The 19,977-nt window shown below is 40.4% G+C and overlaps 1 protein-coding gene across 1 annotated transcript in view; it reads right to left on the bottom strand.

Moving 5' to 3' along the window:
* Positions 1 to 19,977, bottom strand: part of ano7 (anoctamin 7) — a 58,375-nt gene that overhangs the window by 27,631 nt on the left and 10,767 nt on the right. The window contains exons 2-15 of the mRNA XM_064984160.1: positions 18,794 to 18,904; positions 18,418 to 18,475; positions 14,998 to 15,149; positions 14,354 to 14,461; positions 13,869 to 14,005; positions 13,381 to 13,438; positions 12,616 to 12,726; positions 8,559 to 8,727; positions 7,041 to 7,131; positions 6,704 to 6,800; positions 4,885 to 5,028; positions 4,553 to 4,690; positions 4,137 to 4,235; positions 92 to 194 (exon numbers count right to left, since the gene is read on the bottom strand). Of these exons, the coding sequence (XP_064840232.1) occupies positions 92 to 194; positions 4,137 to 4,235; positions 4,553 to 4,690; positions 4,885 to 5,028; positions 6,704 to 6,800; positions 7,041 to 7,131; positions 8,559 to 8,727; positions 12,616 to 12,726; positions 13,381 to 13,438; positions 13,869 to 14,005; positions 14,354 to 14,461; positions 14,998 to 15,149; positions 18,418 to 18,475; positions 18,794 to 18,886 (1,558 nt within the window). The 5' untranslated portion in view covers positions 18,887 to 18,904. The remainder of the gene's footprint in view (positions 1 to 91; positions 195 to 4,136; positions 4,236 to 4,552; positions 4,691 to 4,884; positions 5,029 to 6,703; positions 6,801 to 7,040; positions 7,132 to 8,558; positions 8,728 to 12,615; positions 12,727 to 13,380; positions 13,439 to 13,868; positions 14,006 to 14,353; positions 14,462 to 14,997; positions 15,150 to 18,417; positions 18,476 to 18,793; positions 18,905 to 19,977) is intronic.

Here is a 19,977-nt window from a genome sequence, read left to right as displayed (position 1 = left end):
AGGAAAATATATGAGCAAACATTGGTAATTAAAACACATATTTATCTTCCATCTGAGCGACGATTGACAAGAGCCGGACTTGCTGACTCACCCCAACGCGTTAAGACCTGGGCAAGGTAGATGTAGACCCGGGAGAGCATGAGGATCACCAGAAGGTTCAGCACGGACCCTGTGAGACTGGCTATCCGACCAGCCTGCCGAGATAGGTATTCTAAAATGGGTTAAATTGTTTCCCCCCCTAATCAATCTACACACAATACACACAGTACACAAAATAATGACGAAGCAAAAAAAGTTTTAAATATGACATTTACATATGTATTCAGACCCCTTTACTCAGTACTTTGTTGAAGTACCTTTGGCAGCGATTACAGCCTCGAGTTTTCTTGTGTATAACACAACAAGCTTGGCACAACTATATTTGGGGAGTTTCTCCCTTTCTTCTCTGCAGATCCTCTCAAGCTCTGTCAGGATGGGGAGCGTCACTGCACAGCTATTTTCAGGTCACTCGAGATGTTCGATCGGGTTCAAGTCTGGGCTCTGGCTGGGCCACTCAAGGACATTCAAAGACTTGTCCCGAAGCCACTCCTGCGTTGTCCTGGCTGTGTGCTTAGAGTCATTATCTTGTTGGAAGGGGATGCTCCTTCGCCCCAGTCTGAGGTCTTGAGCGCTCTGAAGCAGGTTTTCATCAAGTATCTCTCTGTACTTTTCTCCGTTAATCTTTCCCTCAATTCTGACTAGACTCCCAGTCTCTGCCGCTGAAAAACATCACCACAGCATGCTGTTGCCACCACCACAATGCTCCACCGTAGGGATGGTGCCAGGATTCCTCCAGATGTGACGCTATGCATTCAGGCCAAATAGTTCAAGCTTGGTTTCATCAGACCAGAGAATATTGTTTCTCATGGTTTGAGAGTGTTCGGGTGCCTTTTGACAAACTCCAAGCGGGTCGTCATGTGCCTTTTACTGAGGAGTGGCTTCCGTCTCGTCACTTTACCATTAAGGCCCCAAATGGGCCCCGAGTGCTGCAGAGATGGTTGTCCTTCTGGAAGGTTCTTCAAATCAAAACAAAGTGTATTGGTCACGTGCACTGAATACAACAGGTACCTTACAGTGAAATACTTACTTACAGGCTCTAACCAATAGTGCGAAAAGATGTGTGTGTGTGAAGAAATAAAACAACAGTAAAAATACATTTGAATATAAGAGTAGCAAGGCTATATACAGACACCAGTTAGTCAGGCTTGTTCAGGTAGTATGTGCATGTAGGTATAGTTAAAGTCACTATGCATATATTATGAACAGAGAGTAGCAGTAGCGTAAAAAGAGTGGGTGGCAGGTGGCGGGACACAAGGCAGATAGCCCGGTTAGCCAATGTGTGGGAGCACTGGTTGGTCGGGTTAATTGAGGTAGTATGTACATGAATGTATAGTTAAAGTGATTATGCACATAAGATAAACAGAGAGTAGCAGCAGCGTAAAAGAGGGGTGGGGGGGGGCACACAATACAAATAATCCGGGTAACCATTTGGTTACCTGTTCAGGAGTTAGGATGGCTTGGGGGTAAAAACTGTTGAGAAGCCTTTTTGTCCCAGACTTGGCACTCTGGTACCACTTGCCATGCGGTAGTAGAGAGAACAATCTATGACTGGGGTGGCTGGGGTCTCTGACAATTTTTAGGGCCTTCCTCTGACACCGCCTGGTGTGGAGGTCACCACAGAGAAACTCTAGCGCTCTGTCAGAGTGACCATCAGGTTCTTGGTCACCTCCCTGACCAAGGCTCTGCTCCCCCAATTTCTCAGTTTGGCTGTGATCAATGGAAACAGGCTGCACCTGAGCTCAATTGTGAGTCTCATAGCAAAGGGTCTGAATACTTATGCAAATAAGGTATGTTTTAGTTTTTGTATAAATTAGCAAACTTTTTTTTATTTTATCTGTCATTATGAGGCTGTAATCGCTGCCAAAGGTGCTTCAACAAAGTACTGAGTAAAGGGTCTAAATACTTAGGTGAATGTGATATTTCAGTTGTTTTTTTAATACATTTTCCAACATTTCTAAAAACCTGTGTTTTTCTTTGTCATTATGGGGTATTGTGTGTATTATGTGTATTGATGAGGGAAAAACAACATTTAATCCATTTTAGAATAAGGCTGTAACGTAACAAAATGTGGAAAAAGTCCATTCAAAAGTCTGAATATCATTCAAAAGTTTGGTGTCACTTAGAAATGTCTTTGTTTTTGAAAGAAGAGCAAATTTTGTTGTCCACTAAAATAACATCAAATTTATCAGAAATACAGTGTGGACATTTGTTAATGGTGTAAATGACTATTGTATACATACATATATAATGACTATATATATACAGTTGAAGTCATACACCTAGGTTGGAGTTATTAAAACTTGTTTTTTCAACCAGCTCCACAAGTGTCTTGTTAACAAACTATAGTTTTGGCAAGTCAGTTAGGAAATTTACTTTGTGCAAGACACAAGTAGTTTTTCCAACAAGTGTTGACAGACAGATTATTTAACTTATAAGTCACTATATCACAATTCCAGTGGGTCAGAAGTTTACATACACTAAATTGACTGTGCCTTTAAACAGCTTGGAAAATTCCAGAAAATGATGTCATGGCTTTAAAAGCTTGTTGAACATACATATATAGTTGAAGTCGGAAGTTTACATACACCTTAGCCAAATACTTTTAAACTTTTTCACAATTCCTGACATTTAATCCTTGTAAAAATCCCTGTCCTAGGTCAGTTAGGATCACCACTTTATTTTAAGAATGTTAAATGTCAGAATAATAGTAGCAAGAATGATTTATTTCAGCTTTTATTTCTTTCATCATGTGAATGTTCCCAGTGGGTCAGAAGTTTACATAGTACCAAATACTAATTTTCCAAGCTGTTTAATTAAAGGCACAGTCAACTTAGTGTATGTAAACTTCTGACCCACTGGAATTGTGATACAGTGAATTATAAGTTAAATAATCTGTCTGTAAACAAGTTTTGGAAAAAATACTTGTGTCATGCACTAGGTAGGCGTTTTTCAGATGGGACATGAAAAAAAGATCCCATGGCACTTATCGTAAGAGTAGGGGTGTTAATCCCAGTGTCCTGGCTAAAATCCCAATCTTGCTCTCATACCGCGGTTACCTAATCATCCACAGCTTACAATTGGCTCATTCATCCCCATCTTCTCCCCTGTAACTATTCCCCAGGTCATTGCTGTAAATGAGAATGTGTTCTCAGTCAATTTACCTGGTAAAATAAGGGTAAAAGTATATATTTTTTATGTGGCCAATTGACATGGCATTGCTTGAGAGGGTACGGCCCATGGGACTTTACCATCACTCCAAGTTGCACCCTCCTAGGCCTTACCATTTCACAAGAATTTGCATGTTATATTTCCTTGACTGAAGATGTGTAATCATAATGAATGGCAACAAATACATTAGGGTTTCACCCAGCTTCGCTGCTTGAACCCAAATAATCTAGAGTCAATTGATGCACCCCCGCGGACATCTAATTAACATAATAAACAAATCCCCATTCCGATCTGTCTGTTTCAGCTAGAGACATGAGTTTTTGCATGGGCTGTATCTCAGTCCACCGCATCCGCCAATGTCGGCCGTCCACATCTGCTGTAGAAGGTGGCAGAGCTACAGTGCTGTTTGTCAGAGTAGAAGAAAATAGCTTTTTTTTCTTACCAAAATGTCTGTAGCGTCCGAAATGGTTTGGACTACAAACTAATATGTTTTACTCAACGACTCCCACAAGTGTCACGGGACTCGTCTGATGGTTTCCCGGTACCGCGTGAACGGGGCCTTTCTATGTCAAAGGTATACGAATAATTCCACGGTGATTTAGATTATTATTTTTTTGCTTCACTTCAAAGCATACTTAGTTTTGGTTTATTTTTGGACTATGTATGAATCTGTTATTCAGTGCGTTTGTATGGGCTAACAGCAGTAGGGCCAAATTCATCAAAAAAAAATTCTCCAGCATGTTGTCTGAGAGAGCCAATAGTCTTTAGAACTTGTATGAATCATTTTCCTGTTAATGGTAGAAAAATAGTTTCTAATTACACTAGAATGATGCAACCGTAGTGGGTTTTAGGTCTAAAAAGGGACTCACAGAGAAGATCAAGAAGGCATTGTGAGATTTGTAAATGATGATGCTCAGAATCACCCGGTAAACGATGATCGCCACCACAAACATCAGCACTACAGATACCTGTGAGAGACAAAAATGCATCAAAGCTAAAGTTAGGGCTTTTCGGGGATTCTTGATTAATATAATTCATTAGTAATTAATTCATGTCATCATAAGTTGACTTCCTATCTCACATGTCATCAGGGATGGGCAACTCCAATCCTGGAGGGCCAGTGTGTGCAGACTTTTGTTTTAGCCCAAAACACCTTATTATACTAATCAAGTGCTTGCTAATTAGTTGCTAGTCACGTGTGCTAGTGCTGGGCTAGAACAGAAATGTGCACCCTTGTGCGACCCCCAAGGCCAGGATTAAAGAACATTGTTCTGCAGCACCTTACCATGATTATGATGACCATGCCACCGGTCAGGGTGCGATTGAAGCGGCGTCGCTTTGGGAAGTAAGGCTCCTCTGCACCAGTCACAGGGTTCCGCAGGGTCATGGGCGCTGTGGCAGTGAACTCTGGCCTTGGGCGCTCCTGGGTCACAAAGGGTTAAACGGGAACAACATCCCAAATCTGTCATTCCTTATTGGTTCTTAAAGCTCCATGACAGAAAATCTGAAATTGTGCATTTTAGAAATAGTTTCACATACAAACTTTACATGCCTGAACTTAGGATCGATTGGGCTTTCCAAAAATAATATAACCACTGTGATCATACTGTACTGTACCTCAGTTTCCTGAAACTCTGAACAGTCCCATCGGTGGGCCAGCACTGCACTGGTGCGCTTCCAGTATTCCAGGAAAGTGACAGCCCATAGAGCCATGAAAATACTGAAGAATACCGTTCCCCCATTGTCAAATAACAGCCCTGCCTGTGAAGAGAGGATGGACATACAGTATGTAGTAAAACAGCATGGGCAGTGCACAAAGTATTCAAACCTCTTGACTTTCTCCACATTTTGTTTTTACAAAGTTCGATTAAATTCTCTCTTTTAAAAAAATGTTTACCCCTTTTTCATGATATTCAATTGTTTTTAGTAGTTACTATCTTGTCTCATCGCTACAACACCTGTACGGGAGACGAGGGTCGGAAGCCATACAACCCAACCAAGCCGCACTGCTTCTTAACACAGCACGCATCCAACCCGGAAGCCAGCTGCACCAATGTGTCGGAGGAAACACTGTGCACCTTGCGACCTGGTCAGAGCGCGCTGTGCCCGACCCGCCACAGGATTTGAGATGAGGTGTGAGATGAGACAAGGATATCCTTACCGGCCAAGCCCTCCCTAACCCGGATGACACTAGGCCGATTGTGCGTTGCCCCATGGGCCTCCCGGTCACGGCAGGCTACGACAGAGCCTGGGCTCGAGCCCAGAGTCTCTGGTGGCACAGCTGGCACTGCAGTGCCTTGGACCACTGCGCCACCCAGGAGGCCCACTTAATTCTCACTTTTGTCAGTGATCTACACAAAATAAAGTGGAAGAACAATTCTAACATTTATAAAAAATAAAACAGTAATATATCTTGATTCGATATGTATTGAACCCCCTGAGTCAATACATGTTAGAATCACCTTTGGCAGCGATTACAGCTGTGAGTCTTTCTGGGTAAGTCTCTAAGAGCTTTGCACCCCTGTAGGTGCCAATTTTACTTCAGTGCCTTTTTGCAAACAGGATGCATGTTTTGGAATATTTTTTATTTTGTAGAGGCTTCCTTCTTTTCACTCTGTCATTTTAGGTTAGTATTGTGTAGTTACTACAATGTTGTTGTTCCATCCTCAGTTTTCTCCTATCACAGCCATTAAACTCTGTAACTGTTTTAAAGTCACCATTGGCCTCATGGGGAAATCCCTGAGCGGTTTCATTCCTCTACAGAAACTGAGTTAGGAAGGACACCTGTATCTTTGTAGTAACTGGGTGTATTGATACATTATTCATCATAATTCATAATTTCACCATGAACAAATGGATATTCAATGTCAATATACCAATAGGTGCCCTTTTTTGCAAGGCATTGGAAAACCTCCCTGGTCTTTGTGGTTGAATCTGTGTTTGAAATGCACTGCTCGACTGAGGGACCTTACTGAGGATTGTATGTGTGGGGTAGTCTTTCAAAAATCATGTTAACACTATTATTGCATACCGAATGAGCCAATGCAACTGCAATTATATGACATGTTAAGCAAATTTTTATACTTGAACTTATTTAGGCTGGCCATAAAAAAAGGTGTTGAATACTTATTGACTCAAGATAAGTAATTCAAGACATGTCAGCTTTTAATTTGTTATTCATTTCTAAAAACATAATTCCACTTTGGCATTATGGGGTATTGTGTGTAAGCCAGTGAAAAAATATCTCAATTTAATCAATTTTAAATTCAGGCTTTAACACAACAAAATGTAGAAAAACTCAAGGGGTGTGAATAATTTCTGAGGACACTGTACACTAAAACACATACAGTAAGTACAATGAATCATGCCATCACACATGCATGTGAACACACACACACACACACACACACACACACACACACACACACACACACACCTTGAAGGTTGTACAGATGCTGGATAGGTTCCAGTAGGAGCAGATTTTGCACAGAGGACACATGACAAACTCATCCTTGCTCTCACAGATCTCCCGCCTATGGGACAGAGGATAGACATTCAGAGAATGACCTTTGGTGATATAGTTGGCTACAGTGAAACCCTGTTTGAACCCACACCTGAGCAGAGTTCAACTATTAGTTCTTACACGTGTTTAGGTGTGGAAACAAACACAGAATGTTCACAACCCCGGTGGAACCCTCAACACGGATTATGGTGGGCGAGGCTTAAGAAGAGGAGTGACATGCTTGGTTGAAGTCGTCCTCTGTCATACTCACGCTGGCGCATCAGTGACCATCAGCCAGATCCCAAACAGAAAGACCAGTGTTCCGACCACAGCTGCTGGGAGCAGCCAGCCTGTGTAGAACCCTACATGGAGGTAAGAGAGAGAGAGAGTAAGCAAAAGAAGTGATGTGATGTATATTATTTGATGTGATGTAAGTCTTTTGATGATATTCTTGCCAAGGAGCTTGTTCATTGTTACTATTATATTCTAAGAAGCAGGTTGACGTTTATTGGGATGCGTCTTGTCCTGGTGGCAGAACTGAGCGAAATCCCCTAGATATGCAAATTCAAAATTGGCTATACTGTAAAAATTCATAGAAACCTAAATTTGCTTTTTGGTGTTAGCGTTAGGCATTAAGGTTAGCAGTGTAATTAAGGCTAGGGTTGACTACAGCATTACCCCAAAAATGGAGGAGGCAGGTGGCAGCGTGTGGAGCTAAGGAACTGGTCTGTCTGCCCAATATAAAAGATCAAAACTGTGGAGGAACAAAAATAGCATAAATAGGAATGTATATCAATTTAATTTGAGGACCAGGATGTTGACAGCTGTGCCATACAGATGGCAAAATATCTGGGAAGAGATTTTCCATGTACCGATACCATGGCACATGATATATAAAACGACGCAAGATGTTGAATATTTGGACATACAATTATCGCAACTCTGCCGATTCTGTGGTGAGGATTCAGAATCAATATTATTTGTTCTGGTATTGCCCTCATGTAGCTTGTTTCTGGTCTCAGGTTCAGTAATGGCTGAAAAAGCAAAACATGAATCTAAAATTGACCCTAGAAATAGCATTGTTGGGAGACCTGGAGAGACCTGTTCAGTCAAATATTAAAATATTACTACTCTTTGTAAAAGTATTTTTCTTCAACTCGCAATCTGTGGATTCTATTCGATTAGTTCGATTCAAATTGTATGCTAAACATGACAGCATAGTTTAAATATAAATGGTGCGTATATATCCGAAGTGGGTGGCCAGCAGAGATAGGTCTCAGATGGTTGAGGGGCAGCTCTCGGGGGACCTGTGGGAAGATCTTGGATGGTTGGTGGCCTGGCGGTTGGGAGCTTGGGCCGGTGGCCGATAGGTTGCTGGTTCGGATCTCCATTTTGACTTGATGGGAGATCTGTCGATGTACCCATGGGCAGGGCATTTGACCCTGGTTATTCCTGTGGGTTACTCTGGATGGGAGTCTCTTAGATTACTGAATGTAATGTAAATGTTGAGCGGCTTCACTGCAGGTACGTTTCTATGTTTGTTTAAATGTATGTTTGAATTATTATTAAATGTATGTTTAAATCATTATTATTTTAATTAGGTTTATAGTTAGGATTCAAATATGATTTTATGACTTTGTGGCTGTGCCTGCTAATGACCACTCTGCAGAGCTGCTTCCAGTACATGAGTCATCCGAATAAATGCTAACCTGCTTCTAAGACGAGTACTCCTCCAAAAGCCAGACTCTGTACTTCAAGCCAACAAAACACTGCCAGTGCCAATGCTTACCTAGCCAGGCAAAGTACAGTGCTATCTTCTCTCCATAGTACTCTCGGATGTGGTCCAGAGGCTGGTAATTCTTCCAGCTGGCCCAGCGAGCCCAATACTGGTGGAGGATCTGCCTCATGCTCAAGGACTGAGAGTCCACCGCCTCCCCCTCTGGCATCTCAAATGGACCCTGCAGGAACATCGTAAAGACAGAGTCAGACGGTGGATAACTATTCAGGTTTTGGGCTTACGGTCAAAGGTACCATGCCCATTGTGGCTTGACATTCAGTGACATCACAACATTTATGTCCCGTTTAGGACAATATTATGACATGAATTTCAAATACAGTGTTACCGAAGGATATTCATTGGATACAATTACAAGTTACAATTTATTTTATGCAGATATAATCAAAGGACAGATTTTGGTCATCAGAGCCCCCTCAAAAACATTAGGGGCATGACTCCTCTGGTTACAGTCAAGATTAATGTTTGATTTAACATTACAGGGTAAGATTTATAAGATTAGTGAGATTTAGAGTTAGGTTTATCAGAAGATCCCTGGGTATGGGCGTACAGTAATGAAATCATATTCACTCACTCACTCACTCACTCACTCACTCACTCACTCACTCACACACACACACACACACACATACACACACACACACACGTACGTACGTACGTACGTACGTACGTACAGTACAGTACCAGTCAAACGTTTGGACACACATACTCATTCAGGGGATTTTCTTTCTACAGAATAATAGTGAAGTCATCAAAACTATGAAATAACACATATGGAATCATGTAGTAAACAATAAAACAAATTAAACAAATATTTTAGATTTTAGACACCCTTTGCCTTGAGGACAGCTTTGCACACACCAGCTTCATGAGGTAATCACCTGGAATGCTTTTCAATTAACAGGTGTGACTTTGTTAAAAGTAAATTTGTGGAATTTCTTTCCTTTAATGCGTTTGAGCCAATCAACTGTGTTGTGACAAGGTAGGGATGGTATACAGAAGATCGCACTATTTGATAAAAGACCAAGTCCATATTATGGCAAGAACAGCTATGGCAAGGACAGCTCAAATAAAAGAAGCTACAGTCCATCATTACTTTAAGACATGAAGGTCAGTTAATCCGGAAAACGTCTAGAACTTTGAAAGTTTCTTCAAGTGCAGTTGCAAAAACCATTAAGCGCTATGATGAAACTGGCAGTCATGAGGACCAACACAGGAAAGGAATACCCAGAGTTACCTCTGCTGCAGAGGATACGTTCATCAGAGTTACCAGCCTCAGAAATTGCAGCTCAAAAAAATGCTTCACAGAGTTCAAGTAACAGACACATCTCAACCTCAGATGATCAGGGTGTGTGAATCAGGCTTTCATGATTTGTTGCAAGGAAACCACTACTAAAGGACATCAATAATAAGAAGACACTTGCTTGGGCCAAGAAACATGAGCAATGGACATTAGACCGGTGGAAATCTGTCCTTTGGTTCCAATCACTGTGTCTTTGTGACACACACTGTGAAGCATGGAGGAGGAGGTGTGATGTTGTGGGGGTTGTAATGGATATTTTAATCAATAATGAGGAGGGACAAGGTCAATCACTAATCAGATTATTAACTTTATTAAAATAACTTATTGATAAGGGAGCTGGTCACGATACCCACACAAAAACTAATAGAGTGAGAGCCTAATGATTCTGAGTTGGACCTTGCCATATATAGCCCAACCTTGTTACATTTTCTTAATCAAACACAACTGTCTCAACGTGTCGAACTAACCGATAGTCTTCTGTGTTCTCGTCCCAAGAACTGTTTGCTCTTAGAATAGAGAATAACGAGAGACTTGTTCGGAACAAAGATATCGTTCCTCTTTGCTTATTTGAGTTTTCTTGCCATAATCTTCTGTATACCACCCCTACCTTGCCAAAAACACAACTGATTGGCCCAAACGCATTAAAAAGGAAAGAAATTCCACAAAGTAACAGGTGTGCCTTTCTTAAAAGTTAATTGAAATGCATTCCAGGTGGCTACCTCATGAAGCTGGTTGAGAGAATGCCAAGAGTGAACAAAGCTGTCATCGTACATACATACACACACACACACACACACACACATACATACATACATACATACATACACACATACATACATACATACATACATACATACATACATACATACATACATACATACATACATACATACATACATACATACATACATACATACATACAAACAAACAAACAAACAAACAAACAAACAAACAAACGTCAGAAGTTTACATACAACTTAGCCAAATACTTTTAAACTCAGTTTTTCACAATTACTGACATTTAATCCTAGTAAAAATTCCCTGTCTTAGGTCAGTTAGGATCAACACTTAATTTTAAGAATGTGAAATGTCAGAATAATAGTAGCAAGAATGATTTATTTCAGCTTTTTGTTCTTTCATCACATTCCCAGTGGGTCAGAAGTTTACATACAGTCAATTAGTATTTGGTAGCATTGCCTAATTTTTGTTTTCAATTGGGTCAAAAGTTTCGGGTAGCCTTCCACACATTTTCCATGATAAATTGGGTGAATTTTGGCCCATTCCTCCTGACAGAGCTGGTATAACTGACTCAGGTTTGTAGGCCTCCTTGCTCGCACACACTTTGTCAGTTCTGCCCACAAATGTTCTATAGGATTGAGGTCTGGGCTTTGTGATGGCCACTCCAACACCTTGACTTTGTTGTCCTTAAGCCATTTTGCCACAACTTTGGAAGTATGCTTGGGGTCATTGTCCATTTGGAAGACCTAGTTGCGACCAAGCTTTAACTTCCTGACTGATGTCTTGAGATGTTGCTTCAATATATCCACATAATCTTCGACCCTCATGATGCCATCTATTTTGTGACGTGCACCAGTCCCTCCTGCAGCAAAGCACCTCCACAACATGATGCTGCCACCCATTTGCTTCACAGTTGGGATGTGTTCTTTGGCTTACAAGCCTCCACCTTTTTCCTCCTAACATAACAACGGTCATTATGGCCAAACAGTTCTATTTTTGTTTCATCAGACCAGAGGACATTTCTCCAAAAAGTACGATCTTTGTCCCCATGTGCAATTGCAAACAGCAGTCTGGCTTTTTATCGTGGTTTTGGAGCAGTGGCCTCTCCTTGCTGAGCGGCCTTTCAGGTTATGTCGATATAGGATTTGTTTTACTGTAGCTATAGATACTTTTGCACCTGTTTCCTCCAGCATCTTCACAAGGTTATTTGCTGTTGTTCTGGGATTGATTCACACTTTTCGCACCAAAGTACATTCATCTCTAGGAGACAGAACGTGTCTCACTCCTGAGCAGTATGACGACTGTGTGGTCCCATGGTGTTTATACTTGCGTACTATTATTTGTACAGATTATTCTGGTACCTACAGGTATTTGGAAATTGCTTGCAAAGATGAACCAGACTTGTGGAGGTCTACAATTGTTTTTCTGAGGTCTTGGCTGATTTATTTTGATTTTCTCATGTCAAGCAAAGAGGCACTGAGTTTGAAGGTAGGCCTTGAAATGATTCCACTGGTACACCTCTAAATTACTCAAATGATGTTAATTAGCCTATCAGAATATTCTAAAGCCATGACATAATTTTCTCGGGTTTTCTAAGCTTTTCAAAGGCACAGTCAACTTAGTGTAAGTAAACTTCTGATCCACTGGAATTGTGATACCGTGAATTATAAGTGAAATAATCTGTCTGTAAACAATTGTTGGAAAAATGACGTGCGTCATCCACAAAGTAGATGTCCTACCGGACTTTTCAAAACTATAGTTTGTTAACAAGAAATTTGTGGAGTGGTTGAAAAACTAGTTTTAATGACTCCAACCTAAGTGTACGTAAACTTTCGACTTCAACTATACATGCATACATACATACATACATACATACATACATACATACATACATACATACATACATACATACATACATAACATACATACATACATACATACATACATACATACATAACATACATAACATACATAACATACATTATAGATACATAACATATGGACACTAACCTCATGCAGGGGGTATGCAGCAGAGAAGGCATTCTCGCTGAGCAGCCTTTCGATTCCCACTTCTCCTCTTTTTAATGCCCCATAAGGCGTCCGTGCTAAAATCTCATACAGCTAGGTCAGACAAAGGAATGTGTTGTACTGTCAAAGTGAGGAAGTCTATTATTCTACTACTGTAGTGTCAAAAATATCACGTGTTCATTATGACCTCTTCGTTCGTGTGGTGGTTTTACAATCACATTTCCCTGCATTAATCTACCAGACAGTCATCCAAATGGAGCCATGGTTGAGTGGTAACGCACCGGAGACCGGTGTTCTATCTCTGAGTCCACCCTTCCCACTGTTTCTTACACCTGCCATTTTATCTACATCTGATATGCATTATGTCTCAATAAAGTGTAAAAAACACTCCTAAATATATTTTTTAAATAGGAATAATGACTGTTTAAACCTAGAAGGATCTGACTAGTAAATCAGGGTAGTGTTCACTGGGCACCAAATGGAAGAAAATGGACGGAAACAGGGAGGGACTAACAATAATTGTCAAATTTCGTTTTCAATTCCAAAATGCTTTGAGACGGTTTCCGTTGCCTGCCTTAATGAACTCAACCCTGAGCTCAGATAGAGAGTTACCTGAAGAGTAGATAGATCTACATTTGTGTGACAGAATCTGCACCGCTGTGTTTCCTTGAAATACCGTATTGGTGACTCTCTTAACTGCAAGATACTGATCCAATTTGAAGAATCAAGTTGAAATGGCAAACTCACTACTTGGTGTCTTTGGGTAGTCTTGAAGAACGTCTCCTTATTCTCACTGCCCAGAAACCTGTAGACACAGCCAGGTGGTCATACATAGTATGTACAGTATATGGCATAGTTTGAAGTTAAAGATTGTATATACTTGTCTGTTGCCTAGATTCCACCTCTCTGTAGCAACACCTGCAACTCCAACCCAACACGGTGTTTTATTTACCATATATTTGACACCATTAAACCTGAATGTACACATCATGCCTTTTCACCTTCAGGGAAAACAGCACGGCCTTAGGGAATAACACTTTATAGAATGTGTTTTCTTTGTACAAAACCAGTAAGTAAACTGGTTTTAAAACTGGACTAGTGTCTTGCTGGGAAAATCTACATGGGTCATATTGTTTAACTGTTTCAGGAAGATGTTTAGTTGTGGAAATGCAAAGAATTTAGTGTGGTTTGACTGACAGCAGCTGCTAAGCAAATCATTCAGGATTTTAACATACCTTTCCAGTTTGTTGGTGCGAAACTGGCAGGTGTAATAGTCTGGGGGCATGCTGGGCACGTCTTGGCTCATGAGGTTTGGGATTTTTATCTTCTCTAGCATCCTCTCTGACCAGTTGAAGTTTGGTGTGGTTACCATCTGAGGAATATGCAGCACCATGATCTACTTGTGTCTCATTTGATTAATTTTATGAACATGTGAGATTAAGCATCCGAAAGCAGGTGTGGCCAACCTTCCTCCTGGAGAGCTACTAGGTATAAAGGATATCCGTAGTTCTCCAGAATAAGGGTTGAATAGTGAATTGAAATTCAGTTAATGAACTCAACATTTATATGTGCATTTTTTTCAATTGATTCATTTCATTTATATTCACTTTGTGAATTGACTGAATTGAAAGCTGAATTGACCCTAATACCAAAGGTCTACATCTCTTGACATTAGACAGGAGAGTAGAAACATAAGAACTGAGTCAACTGACTAACTGACCTGCAGAGGGACCCGGAGACTGATCTCCTCAGCGTAGTAGCAAAGGACACTCCAGGGGGCACTCAGGAGCACATATGAGATTTTCTTCTTAGCTTGAAGAACTTCCCGCTGGCGGAGAGGCAAACAGGAAAACAGAAATCACTGACTATGCATGTTTATAAATTGGATACAGCAATGCTTTATTTCCATTGATGCTGGACAATAAAACTATTATAATGTAATAAAAAATACAAAAGTTTCACATTTTTTACATTGTTGGCATAATACAATGATATGGTATTATGCACCAATATTATATGTGGTAGCTTGTTGATTCAAGCACCCAGTAGAAAGGGCTAAGTAAATGACTTGGAAGACAAGCTCTATGGAAGCTGTGTAAATATTGATAATGTCTTTCTCTTTCCAGGTGAATCCTGGAGTGTGCAGCTCACATAGGAACCATGACTGGTATGGGAGCAGTTGTTTATCATGGGTGATGTGTCATTTATTGAGGCAGAAGTTTTTCCAGACTACATGACCTGATCAGGAATAACTCTGGGCCCTGGTTATAGGCTATAACTAGGGCTCAGAGTGTTTCCTAGTCTGGGCACAAAACTCAGGGCTCTAGTAAATGTAAACGACCCTGTCCCTTAGCCCTCGCTCACCATCTCCTGGTCGATGCCTGCTGCTTGAAGTCCGGACAGGAAGTCTTCCCTCCACTTCCTGTGTGAGTCTTGGGTGGCGTGACTTGACTTGTCTTTCTCTAATGTGTAATCCTTCAACACAGCTAAACTCTCCTCCCAAACTAACACAAAGTCTGTGGGACCCAGGTGTGGTATTAACATGTGCAGATATATAAAATGTTTTTGTAATTACCAATAAGGCTTAGGCTCTGCTCAGTAAACATATATTCTCCATGGGCTCTGCTCAGCATCTTTCTCTGAAGCACCATCCTTCAACACAGCCAAATTCTCCTTTTAAATTAAACACAAATTCTGTGGGACCCAGGTATATACTTCATATAAACATGTGCATACTGTTCATACACCCCTTCTTGCAGTGTACAATTAGCAGTGTAATTACCAATAGGGCTTAGGCTCGGCTCAGCAAACATTCAATCCATTTGTTGAAAGATTTTCAAGCAAGTATATTAATATTTTCACACAAAAATATGCACATTCTACACAGTGGTGTGTTTACATCAAGCTGGCTTGTTGCGAATGCAAAGCTGTTCATAATGACGTAGTGCACATGAAAAGCACTTTGTTGTATGAATTTTTATTTACCGAATGAAAAACAGAAGGTCTATGTGTTTCCATCCCATATTTAACTCTGTTGATAGTTTTGCCACAAAAAGTGTTGCAACAAACAGTAATTGTGGCCATTATGCTCTTTGCACATGTGCTCTATCCAACAGCTCACAGATACAGTCTAGAGGGTACATGATGATGTTATGGATATGAGCGAGGTCATTTTTATTTGTCTATAAAAACGGCAGCCACGCACTGATCATCACCTCACCAGAATACAATATTTACAGGAAATTAGCATCAAGCTCATCACTGTGCACTCTCACCACCATGTGAAGTTCTAAATAAATGATTAGATCTGTAGCCTAATAAAACTTTTCCAAGTCTCAGTGGGCGTAGTGAGCACACAACATATTGTTATTCTGTCAACAACTGCATACAGTTGATGGTTATTCCATCAACAATTGTACCAAAATATTGTTTACACTGCCATTTGTCGCGTGACATAAATAAATACTACAGTCACATGACTCAGGTGACAAATAACAGTCAGAGGATATCAGCTGGTAGCATATTATTTGTATAATTGCCACCTGTAATAGTCTTTTGTATAGTGTCACACCCTGATCTGTTTCACCTGTCTTTGTGCTTGTCTCCACCCCCTTCCAGGTGTCGCCAATCTTCCCCATTATCCCCAGTGTATTTATACCTGTGTTCTCGGTTTGTCTGTTGCCAGTTCGTTTTGTTTTGTGAGACCTACCAGCGGTTTCCCTTTGCGCCTGTCAGTTCTTGGTTTCCTGGGTGTTGACCATTCTGCCTACGCTGATCCTGCCTGCCGTTCTGTACCTTGCCACACCACACTGGATTATTGATCCTTGCCTGCTGTTCTGGACCTTTTGCACCCTATCTGGATTAGTGACCTCTGCCGTCCCCTGTACTAGTAATAAACTTTTGTTACTTCGACACTGTCTGCATCTGGGTCTTAGCTGAATTGTGATAGTATAGTGCACATGTGTGCTCTGTCATTTGTTGAGTTGTCACAGCAAGTCAACAACGATTTAAGTAAACACAAGGATCTCTAAAAAGGAACATGGGTGATTCATCTCTTCTGTCCAATGGTGTAAAGTACTCAATAAAAAATCATTTAAAGTACTACTTAAGTAGTTTTTGGGGGTATCTGTACTTTATTATTGATATTTTCGACAATATTTACTTTTACTCCACTTCACTCCTAAAAAAAAGATGTACTTTTTACTCCCATACATTTCCCCTGACACCTACTCTTTAGATTTAGAATGCAGTACAGAAAAATGGTTCCATTCACACACCTATCAATATAACAAGTTGTAATTCTTACTTCTTCTGATATGGTGGACTCACTAAACGCAAATACTGCATTTGTAAATTATTTGTTTTTAGCATGTGCTGTCTGATTTGCTTAATATATGGGAATTTGATGTACAGACTTTACTTTTACTCAAGTATGACAATTGAGTACTTTTTCCACCCCTGTATTTAAGTAAATGCAAAACCAGATATTTTTTTTACTTTTACTCAAGTAGTATTTTGCTGGGTAACTTTTACATGAGTCATTTTCTATTATGGTATCTTTTTCTTTTACTCAAGTATGACAATTTAGTACTTTTTACACCACTGCTTCTGTCCCTGAACATCATGATTTAAACTTATACTCTCTAACCTTGTTATTTATTGAAATATGTTACCTAATTATTTTGTAGCCATTAGTTCAGTGGTTGGTTGACACATTTTATAGAAATTATGCAATTGATGATTAGAAAAAAATCCAGCCTTTTAGCAATTTAACCATCGCTGATGCTCTTGACAACCCTCAGCAGCCACTAACCAATACATATTTCAGAATCAGATTGCATTCCATTGGAATAATTAGAAATCAGTGAACGCTTTTAGAACATTTTACGTGTTTTTAATGTCATATATTTGAAATGGCTACAAAACTCAGCAATTCAAGTAGCATTTTTGGCATATTTTTATCACTATTCTGGTAATATTGAGCTAAATATGTGTGTGTATGACATACTTGGGCCATCATTTTGGGTTGTCCTCATTGTAACACACATGTTAAGCCATTATTGGTCGTTACACCAATTATTTATTTGGTTTTGACCAGGCAAAATCAATGCAGGTCCTTCCCATTCCAATTGTTTCATACCTTAATATGTTGTATTATGAAGTTAATAACATATCAAATTGCCTTAGTTAGAGAAGATTGTTCCCTGATAATATAAAACCACATTTAATACCCTGATCCTGTTCGCCGGACTAACCGCATAGGTATCATAACATATAATGCATGCAGTGAGACACATTTAGCTACTTCGAATATATTGCAAACATACCAAAATATAATCCAAAGTGGACAAAGATGTGAAATGTGGCCCTCTGGCCCATGGACTAACTAGTAGGGAAACGCAAAACTGACCTAAGATCAGCGTCTAGTGCCAACTTCACCCTAAACCCAGTGAGGACAAAGGAAAGGACACCAGGAATGGAAGAAATGTACCTTGCGGGCAAACGTTCGCACATAATGTAATTGATTGCTTTTATAAGTTAAAACTGGTTAAGAAGGCGTCACCAGATTACAATCAACTGGTCTCTGTAAAGACAAATAAACACATATTTTTCATGACAAGGACTATACGTCATTATCAGGTCAGATTAAAGATTACAACCAGATAAAGACGTTAAGAAAACGTCCTTACACAAGCTGTGTACAACCTGACCATTGCAACCAGTTTTTCCCAATAGTTTTTTTTTAGCCATCCTTACGTCATTCCATTCCATCAGTATACTCACCAATGCGAGTGATGCCGTCGCTGAACACATTTTTGTCCCCAGAGCTGACCTGAGACATCTGTGAACATGAATTGTTGATCTATTATCAATGTACCCACTTAAGATTGTTCCTAACCAACATCCACTCTCCCCTTAGTTATAGTGTTGTTGCGGTTGGACTAATGCTCTCTGACTTCCTGTCTTTGTAATCAGAGTCACTGATTAACGTCCCAAAACCATAACAGGAGACTAGCCTGGGTGGGTGTTGACATAACATAATGTTTTCTACGCACGCACACACGCACGCACGCGCACACACACACACACACACACACACACACACACTCCATAATTTTGAGTGTTTAAATATGATCAAACAATATTTTTTCATGATTACCCCAGTATCCATGCTCCCGTAGTTGTGGTCTGCAGTGTTAGTCATGGCGATGAGAGTGGTGATGTCCTCTCGCTCCTCTCCCCTCCTCATCATGGTCTCTCAATAGGCTGCCTGGAGCACATAAAGTCCCTCATGTTCCATTGGTGTGAACAAGCTCGCAGAGCAAGCAAGATACCAGGGGATTCAGCACAGTATGCCCTCTCATCAAAACACACAACATGAAACTCATACAGCAAAATAGCCACGTCCTAATTGTACCCATCACTGTATGTCCAATTTAAATGACTTTACATCCCAAATTATTGTATGTCTGCAAGTAACACGATTATGCCTGATTATGCCACCATTAGCTGCATAAGTGTACAGTCGCAGAGGAAATCGCCTCAGTAGCTAGACAGTGACCTTTTGAAGGTATACAGCTCAAACATCTCAGTCATGTGTCCCTAATGACACACTATCCCCTATATAGTGCATTACTGTGCAATATATATGGACCAGGGTGCTATTTGATACAAAGTGATGTTTTCATATTAACTCAATTGAGTTAATTTCACAGGACCCCAACTGACATTGAGTAATAAGAAAACCCTGAGGCCTCAAATTTGTCTATTCACAATCTAGTCAAATAAACCGGTCAGGTTTGCTATGTGGCACTGGTGTGGCTGCATGTTTCACCTCACACTGTTGGAAATGAGCCATGCAGATAGCACTCCATTCGGGCTCTGACTCGCAGCAATGGCTCCACTGTATACAGGGCCGGATGTAGGGTAGAATGGTATCATGCACTTGTAATAGGGCTCAATTCAATCTAACCCGCATTACGGTGTTAATGCAGTTGCTTTTACCCCATGCTTAAATAGAATCACAGATTGGTATCGGGTGCTAAGAAAACCTACTACTACTACTGCTACTGCTGCTGCTGGTGTGTGTTCAGACAGTGGTTCGTACATGTAGACACTGAGTAAACATATGGCAGGTTTGACTGAATCCCAGCCTCAGGCCCTGAACAACTCTATCCTGTGACTAATCTATTTACTTTTCTTTCATTGGAAACACTTAACTAGGTTCAGGAAGGGTTGAAGAATTGCAACATTACCTGGAGCTAACTCTACAAATAGCACTGCTGGGTTATTTGAAAGTAGTCATTCGATCAGTAATATAGTCAATTAAAAGTAGTTAATCGA

Source organism: Oncorhynchus masou, chromosome 13, assembly GCF_036934945.1.
Source record: "Oncorhynchus masou masou isolate Uvic2021 chromosome 13, UVic_Omas_1.1, whole genome shotgun sequence".
NCBI lineage: Eukaryota > Metazoa > Chordata > Actinopteri > Salmoniformes > Salmonidae > Oncorhynchus > Oncorhynchus masou.
This window is presented reverse-complemented; position numbering and strand designations above follow the sequence as displayed.